We start from the raw sequence: 9,288 nt of genomic DNA, 5'->3' as shown, positions 1-9,288 counted from the left end.
TGCATCTCACTTCCTGTCCTAGTGACTACACAGGAAGTGGGGACACAGACAGCAGTTGCTTTGAGGCTTTTGTTGCTCACTTCCTGCCCCAGTGACCACACAGAAAGTGGTGGGGGAATCTCCCAAACTGGGGGCCCAGACAGCAATTTCTGTGTTTTACTGCCAACTTCCTGTCCCAGAGACCACACAGGAAGTGGTGGGGGAATCTCCCAAACTGGGGGGGCCCAGACAGCAATTTCTGTGTTTAACTGCTTGCTTCCTGTTCCAGTGACCACACAGGAAGTGGGGTGAAATCTCTCAAATGAGGGGGGGGGGGCAGACAGCAATTTCTGTGTTTTACTGCTTACACACAGGAAGTGGGCTAAAGACTCCCAAATGGAGACACCACCAGCACCTGTTTTTTTTTTTTTTGTGACTACACAGGAAGTGGGGACACAGACAGCAGTTGCTTTGAGGTTTTTGTTGCTCACTTCCTGTCCCAGTGACCACACAGGAAGTGGGGTAAAATCTCCCAAATGGGGACACAGACAGCAATGAACCCCCCCCCCCCCCCCCCCCAAGGTTCTCTCTTAATTAAAACGGAAAAAACAAATATCTTCTGGTTGGAGATTTCGGATTTTTCTCTGATTGAACGCGGTTGGGGGGAGGATTTGTAATCATTGATCCTCTCGTACTTCCTTTTGGCGGTGTTCTGGAGAAGGCCTGGGCACGGTAGGGAGTGACAACAGATTAATGACGATCCCAATTCCTCTTCTGAATCATCGTCTCCTCCTCAGTGATCCTCCCAAACATCTTACGTAACCCGCCGCCTCTCCCTCCCCCCTCCCTAATAAATGAGCTAAAAATTACCCCGGCACCGGAGACTGGGATCACCCGGTACAGCCGGGATTTATTTCTGGAGTCTAAAAATCTTTGCATCCCCCCTCCAGCTGAAGCGCCCAAGGCAACTGCCTCCATTGCCTACCCCTTGGGCCAGCTCTGCAATAGGGAAATCCCCCCCCACCCCCCATATATTCAAGTCCAATTCCCTGAATCTGTTACATAGTTACGCTGCTGTAAAAGAGGACCTGTCGCCATTAAAAATTTTTATGAGGCCCCCAGTAATAGGTAATCAATGTGCTGGTGGATAGGTGGCAGTAGCGGGACAAGGTTGTGGAGGCGGAGCTCCGGCACTCTCCCACCCCTGTATCCCACAATGCAACATCACCTCTAGGTGGCAGTGTCAGGGCAAGGTAGCGGAGGCGGGGCTCTAGTACTCTCCCACCCCCTTATCCCACAATGCAACATCACCCCTAGGTGGCAGTGTTGGGACAAGGTTGTGGAGGCGGAGCTCCGACTCTTTTCTATCCCTGCGTCCCACAATGCATCACCACTTCTAGGTGGCAGTGTTGGGACAAGGTTGAGGAGGCGGAGCTCTAGCACTCTCCCGTCCCTGTGTCCCACAATGCCACATCACCTCTAGGTGGCAGTGTTGGGACAAGGTTGTGGAGGCGGAGCTCCAACACTCTCCCACCCCTTATCCCACAATGCAACATCACCACTAGGTGGCAGTGTTGGGACAAGGTTGTGAAGGCGGAGCTCCGACTCTTTCCCACCCCTACGTCCCACAATGCATCACCACTTCTAGGTGGCAGTACTGGAACAAGGTTGAGAAGGCGGAGCTCTAGCACTCTCCCGCCCCTGCTTCCCACAATGCCACATCACCTCTAGGTGGCAGTACTGGGAAAAGGTAGTGGAGGCGGAGCTCCAACATTCTCCCACCCCCGTCTCCCACAATGCAACATTACCTCTAGATGGCAGTGTCGGGACAAGGTAGCGGAGGCGGAGCTCCAATACTCTCCCACCCCTGTATCCCACAATGCCACATCACCTCTAGGTGGCAGTGTTGGGACAAGGTTGTGGAGGCGGAGCTCCAACACTCTCCCACCCCCATCACCCACAATGCATCACCACCTCTAGGTGGCAGTGCAGAGACAAGGTTGTGGAGGCAGAGCTCCGACTCTTTCCCACCCCTGTATCCCACAATGCCACATCGCCTCTAGGTGGCAGTGTCAGGACAAGGTTGTGGAGGCGGAGCTCTAGCACTCTACCACCCCTGCGTCCCACAATGCCACATCGCCTCTAGGTGGCAGTGCAGGGACAAGGTTGTGGAGGCGGAGCTCTAGCACTCTACCACCCCTGCGTCCAACAATGCCACATCGCCTCTAGGTGGCAGTGTCAGGACAAGGTTGTGGAGGCGGAGCTCTAGCACTCTCCCGCCCCTGCGTCCCACAATGCCACATCGCCTCTAGGTGGCAGTGCAGGGACAAGGTTGTGGAGGCGGAGCTTTAGAATTCTCCCACCCCCGTATCCCACAATGCAACATCACCTCTAGATGGCAGTGCAGGGACAAGGCTGTGGAGGCGGAGCTCTAGCATTCTCCCGCCCCTGCGTCCCACAATGCCACATCACCTCTAGGTGGCAGTGTCAGGGCAAGGTTGTGGAGGCGGAGCTCTAGCACTCTACCACCCCTGCGCCCCACAATGCAGACCTCCATGCAATGCTGAAGGTCCACCAAGGGAGGCAATAAACATACAGCAATCTAAGGGGCCCCCAGGGGCCAAAAAAGTGATGCATGGTCAGTATTTACAGCCAATAAAACCTTGGTGACAGGTTCTCTTTAAAAAAAAAAAACATTCACCCTGAACCAGCTTGTTGCTCCCCGCCCCCTTTAACTACGGCGTGTAAAAGTTGTGGTCAGTCGCAGACAGAACCCGATCCAGCGGGGGAGTCGCCCGCACGGCGCCCACGCCCGTGTTCCATCGCGGGGGCCCCTCTCGTCCACCACATTCATGTAATTGTGGGGTAAAATTAAGGATGAAGGGATTTGCGAAGGAATGCGGCGAAACGGTCGGAAAATTAAAAGCAGAACCTCCGCGGGGCTGGCGGTGGGGGGGGTGGGGGGGGAGCAGACGCCAACATTTTCCTCTCGTAAATCCATATACGGGAATCGCTGCGTTATCGCCAAGACAAAAAAAGGGGGGGGGGGGGGTATTTTAATACAAACAACGACTGAATTACGCCGATAGAAACGCAAACGCGACCCCGTCATAGGCTATGTGCCAATAAACGCCCCTCCCCCCCCTTCCTTCCAAATGGGCATCGCCTGCAACCAACATTTTTTATAGCACGTCTTTTTTTTTTCTCTAAGCACCTTCAAAGACCTTCCCCCCGTCCTATCGCCGGCTCACATGCTGGGCGTGCCCTTATCAGCCGAGCGACGTTGGCACCGAGCCGCGGGGAGCCGAGAGACGTCACAGCACGACAAAACATGGCACTTCGCCGCTTGGCATTGGGCAGCGGCGGGGGGGCGGTCGGTGCCAGGAAAGGCGGGCAAGGCTGAGCTGAAAAAAAAAAAACGGCGGAGGAAAAAAAAAATACACGTGGGGATTTGCTGGTCGATAAGCCGGCGCGGCGGATTTGTGTTACGAGAAGCAATCTTCAAATAACCAGAGAAAAAATGTAGACGTGATGCCAAGTGCAGCGCCGCATTCTAAAATAAAATACAGGGGGGGAGGGGGGGCATGGGTGAATCTAAAGCTAGACGCGGGGGGAGGGGGCGTGGGCGGATGGCCGAAAGAGGTTTGGCTGCGTCGCGGGCAACCAAGCAGCTTAAAAAAAAACAGAGCCACACAAGGCCTGCTGGCACTAGTAGTCCATCGGCAGCTGGCACGCTTCCTACTCCGGCCACCCAGGAAGACGTCACCAGACGCAAACAGGGGGGGCCGCCCCACGTCACTCAGGACTAAAATTACTTCTGGAAGCCTCCGGATTTACCGCGTCTCGTCTTGTGCAGCAGCAGCTTGAAAACTAAGAAACCCAGCAAGACACCCAAGGCTTGCTGGTACTTGTGACCCATCGGCGGCTGGCATGCTTCCTCCTCCAGCAGATGCAGGGGGCAGCCCGCTAGACACAAAACCAGCTGTGAGTCACTAAGATTACTGCTAGAGGCTCCCTGGATTTAATGCTGTCTACATTGATACTGAAAGATCCCAACCTGACATTTAGGGCTTGCTGGTACTTGTGTCCCATCGGCGGCTGGCATGCTTCCTCCTCCAGAAGATGCAGGGGGCGGCCACCTAGAAGTGTCACCAGACACAAACCAGGTCTATGAGTCTCTTAAGGACTAAACTTACTGCTAGATGCTCCTAGATTACCACCCAAGGCTTACTGGGACTTGTGGCCCATTAGCGGCTGGCATGCTTCCTCCTCCAGCAGATGCAGGGGGCAGCCACCCAGAAAAGCATTACTAGACACAAACTGTGGCTATGAGTCACTGAAGATTACTGCCAGATGCTCCCTGGATTTAATGCTGTCCACATTGAGAATGAAAGAGCCCTATCTGCCACTCAGGCAGTGCTGGTACTTGTGGCCCATCGGCGGCTGGCATGCTTCCTCCTCTAGCAAAATGCAGGGAGCAGCCACCCAGAAAAGTGTCACCAGACACAAACAGAGGCTTGTGAGTCACTTAGGACTAAAGTTACTGCTGAATGCTCCCTGGATGAAACGCCTTCCACACTTAGAGATCCCAACCTGTCAATCAAGGCTTGCTGGGACTTTGAGTCCATCGGCAGCTGGTATGCTTCATACTCCGGCAGATGCAGGGAGCAGCCACCCAGACACAAACAGAGGCTGTGAGTCACTTATGACTAAAGTTACTGCTGAATGCTCCCTGGATGCAGTGGCGTCACTAGGGTTGGTGTCACCCGGTGCGGTAAAACATGGTGTCACCCCCCCTCTGTCTAGGCTGCCCAGCACCAAGCAGGCAGCGCACGGGCACGGGGCGCACCCCAAACCAGCCCCTGTAAATGATAGTATAGGGCAGTATAGTGGCAGGTTAGGGTAGTATAGAGTGGTATAGTGGCAGGTTGGTGTAGTGGGGGTGATATAGGACAGGTTAAGGTGGTATAGGGCATGTTGGGGTGATATAGGGTAGTTTGGGGTGGTATAGGGCAAGTTAGGGTTGCATAGGGCAGGTTGGGGTGGTATAGGGCAAGTTAGGGTGGTATAGTGCAAGTTAGGGTGGCATAGGGCAAGTTGGGATGGCATGGGAAAGGTTAGGGTGGCATAGGGCAAGTTGGGATGGCATGGGAAAGGTTGGGGTGGTATAGGGCAAGTTATGGTGGCATAGGGCAGATTGGGGTGGCACAGGGCAAGTTAGGGTGGCACAGGGCAAGTTAGGGTGGCATGGGAAAGTTTGGGGTGGCACAGGGCAGGTTGGGGTGGTATAGGGCAAGTTATGGTGGCATAGGGCAGATTGGGGTGATACAGGGCAAGTTAGGGTGGCACAGGGCAAGTTGGGGTGGCATTGGAAAGTTTGGGGTGGCATGGTAAAGTTTGGGGTGGCATGGGAAAGTTTGGGGTGGCACAGGGCAGGCTGGGGGGGTAAAGGGCAGGCTGGGGGGGTAAAGGGCAGGCTGGGGGGTACAGGGCTGTTTGGGGGGGGGTACAGGGCTGTTTGGGGGGGGGGTACAGGGCTGTTTGGGGGGTACAGGGCAGGCTGGGGTGGTACAGGGCAGGCTGGGGTGGCACAGAGCAGGCTGGGCATGTCAGCTAAAAAAAAACGGGATGGTGTCACCCCTCTAGCGGGTGTCACCCGGTGCATACCGCACCCCCCTAGCAACGCCTCTGCCTGGCTGAAACGCCTTCCACACTTGGAGATCCCAACCTGTCAATCAAGGCTTGCTGGGACTTATAGTCCATCGGCAGCTGGTATGCTTCATACTCCGGCAGATGCAGGGAGCAGCCACCCAGAAAAGCGTCACCAGACACAAACTGGAGTCTATGAGTCACTCAAGGCTACTACGAGATGCTCCCTGGATTTACCACCCTCCCCACTTAAAGATCCCAACCTGCCACTCAGGGCTTGCTGAGACTTGTAGTCCATCTGCAGCCGGCATGCTTCCTACTCCAGGAGGTGCAGGGAGCAGCCACCCCCCCAAACAATTATTTCTAGAAGCTCCTGAATTTAACCCCCATCCTGCATCAAGGTTTAGCCGCATCTGCAGCATTAGACGACCTTGAGAACTAGAGATCCCAACCTGCCACTCAGGGCTTGCTGGGACTTGTAGTCCGTCTGCGGCTAGCATGCTTCCTCCTCCTGTGGCGACAGCCACCCCGAAGTAGAAGCTGCTGGATTTAACCCCCAGTCTGCATCAAGGTTTGGTCGCATCTCCAGCATTAGATGGCCTTGAGAACTAGAGATCCCAACCTGCCACTCAACCTTGCTGAGACTTGTAGTCCATCAGCGGCTAGTACGCTTCCTACTCCTGAAGGGCGCAGGGAGAAGCCATGCAGGAAAACCATTTCTAGATGCTCCTCGATTTAGCCGCATCTCACGCAGACAGACAGACAGCACTTAACTCTTGGGGAACTGGAGATCCCAACCTGCCACTCAAGGCTTGCTGGGACTTGTAGTCCGTGGGCAGATGGCATGCTTCCTACTCCTGCAGCTACCCCAAAAAAAATTACTTCTAGAAGCTCCTGGATTTAACCCCGTCTGCATCAAGGTCTGGCCGCATCTCCAGCATCAGACGACCACCACCTAAGAACTTGAGTCCTAGAGATCCCAAGCTGCCTATCAAGGCTTGCTGGGACTTGTAGTCCGTCGGCAGCTAGTATGCTTTCTTCTCCCGAAGGGTGCAGGGAGAAGTCATGCAGGAAAACTATTTCTAGATGCTCCTCGATTTAGCCGCATCTCACGCAGACAGACAGACAACACTTAACTCCTTGAGAACTGGAGACGCCAACCGGACACTCAAGGCTTGCTGGGACTTGTAGTCCGTCGGCAGCCAGCACGCTTCCTACTCCTGTGGCTGCATCCACCCCAATTACTTCTAGAAGCTCCCGGTTTTAACCCAATTGGAATCAAGGTTTAGCATTAGTTGCCCCCCGCTTAACACCTCGAAGACTAGAGATCCCATACTGCCAGACAAGGCTCGCTGGGACTTGTAGTCCGTCGGCGGCTAGTATGCTTTCTTCTCCTGTGGCGACAGCCACCCCGAAGTAAACACTCCTGAGTTTAACCCCCGTATGCATCAAGGTTTAGCTACAGTAAATATAGACAGCCTGACGCTTCGAAAACTAGAGGTCCCAAACCGCCACTCAAGGCTCGCTGGGACTTGTAGTCCGTCGGCAGCTAGCATGCTTCCTTCTCCCCCAAAAAAATTACTTCTAGAAATTACTTCTAGACGCTTCTGGATTTAACCCCGTCTGCATCAAGGTATAGCAGCAGTAGGTGGAGACAGCTTGCCCCTTTGAGAACTAGGAGGTCCCAACCCTCCACTCAAGGCTCGCTGGGACTTGTAGTCCGTCGGCAGCTAGCATGCTTCCTCCTCCTGAAGGGCGCAGGGAGAAGTCATGCAGGAAAACTATTTCTAGAAGCTCCTCGATTTAGCCGCATCTCACGCAGACAGACAGACAACACTCAACTCTTGAGGAAACCAGAGATCCCAACGCGACGCTTATGGTTTGCTGGGACTTGAAGTCCGTCGGCAGCTAGCATGCTTCCTACTCCCCAAAAAAAATTATTTCTAGACGCTCCCGGATTTAACCCCATCTGCATCAAGGTATAGCAGCAGTAGGTGGAGACAGCTTGCCCCTTTGAGAACTAGGAGGTCCCAACCTGCCACTCAAGGCTTGCTGGGACTTGTAGTCCGCCGGCAGCTAGCATGCTTCCTTCTCCGGCAGGTTGCAGGGAGAAAGTCATGCAGGAAAAAACAATTTCTAGATGCTCCCTGATTTAGCCGCATCTCACAGACAAACACTTAACAACCTTGAGAACTAGAGGTCCCCAACCCGCCACTCGGGGCTTGCTGGGACTTGTAGTCCGTCGGCGGCTAGCATGCTTCCTACTCCCCCAAAAAAATTACTTCTAGACGATCCCGGATTTAACCCCGTCTGCATCAAGGTATAGCAGCAGTAGGTGGAGACAGCTTGCCCCTTTGAGAACTAGGAGGTCCCCAACCCGCCACTCAAGGCTCGCTGGGACTTGTAGTCCGTCGGCAGCTAGCACGCTTCCTACTCCGGCAGGGTGCAGGGAGAAGTCATACAGGAAAACTATTTCTAGATGCTCCTCGATTTAGCCGCATCTCACAGACAAACACGTAACACCTTGAGAACTAGAGGTCCCCAACCCGCCACTCAGGGCTCGCTGGGACTTGTAGTCCGTCGGCGGCTAGTACGCTTCCTACTCCTGGCAGAAGCAGGAGACAACTACTTCAGATAATTTATTTTTAAATTTTAAATTTTAAGTCTTTTCTTGGAATGCAATTAAAAAAAAAAAAAAAGACGACTAAACTGCGACGATTTGTTTTTGCGTAAAGCGAGGGAAACGCATTTCGTCCCGTAAAGTGTGGAGAGGGGGGGGGGATGGGTCGGGGAATTTTTCTGGCGAAAGTGAAAGTGTTTATTTTTCCAGCAGAAAAAAAAAAATGGTTTCAGCTTCCTGCCGGGACCGGCTTCTAGGGATCTGGCGTGGACTGTTAAAGTGTTATTAGTACCCGTCTAAGGGTGGTGGGTGGCGAGTTGGCGCAGCGGGCGCCTGGTGAAATATTTTTGGGCATGCGTTGCTCCTTACCTCGCCTTCAAGTCGTTGTGCTCCTCCCGGATCTTGCTGAGCTCCAGCTGCAGTCTCGCCCTCTCCTTGGCCACGGAGTCCAGGGTCTTGCGGGCATCGGCCAGCTCCGTCTCGTAGACGGACTTGATGCCGGACACCTCGCGGCTCACCACCTCCTCCGACTCGGTGATGCGCAGGCGCAGCCCGGCGTTCTCCGACTCCAGGGAGCGCACCTTGTCGATGTAGATGGCCAGGCGGTCGTTCAGCTCGATGAGGTCTTCCTTCTCCTGGAGACGGGTGATGCGGGTGGGTGACAGCGGGGTGGACGAGTGGCCGCGGTTGGCCCTCCTCTGGCCCGGGGTATCCATGGTCGGTGAGCGGCGTTGGGATCTGCGACAGAGAAGAAGAAGAAGAAGGAGACGGTGTGAGCTGAACGCGGCACTCCAAGCTCTGTGACAGTCAGAGGCTGCGTGTGATTATCACATTCCCTGGGAGGAGCTACAAGGAGGACGGGAAAACCCTTCTCTACTCCCAGCCCAACCCGTTGTAGTTATTCCAATCGCCTCGGCTTTTTTTTTTTTTTCAAAAATCGCCTCTCCGCCCGTCTGACTCGACCTGACGCTTCTTCTTCCTCAGGAGGCGCTGCAGCAGCTGCGACCCGAGTCAGGCCCCCCCCAATCACACCTCAGCGT

The 9,288-nt window shown here is 54.4% G+C and overlaps 1 protein-coding gene across 1 annotated transcript in view; it reads right to left on the bottom strand.

Annotated features, from left to right (window-relative positions):
• The window catches only part of LMNA (lamin A/C), a 65,386-nt gene extending 56,312 nt beyond the window's left edge, over positions 1 to 9,074 (bottom strand). Inside the window, exon 1 of the mRNA XM_040332730.1 lies at positions 8,618 to 9,074. Coding sequence (XP_040188664.1) covers positions 8,618 to 8,964 — 347 coding nt within the window. The 5' untranslated portion in view covers positions 8,965 to 9,074. The remainder of the gene's footprint in view (positions 1 to 8,617) is intronic.
• Between the last annotated feature and the right edge of the window lie 214 nt (positions 9,075 to 9,288).

Source organism: Rana temporaria, chromosome 13 (genome assembly GCF_905171775.1).
Source record: "Rana temporaria chromosome 13, aRanTem1.1, whole genome shotgun sequence".
NCBI lineage: Eukaryota > Metazoa > Chordata > Amphibia > Anura > Ranidae > Rana > Rana temporaria.
Note: the sequence above shows the minus strand (reverse complement) of the source record. Positions and strands in the feature narration are given on the sequence as shown.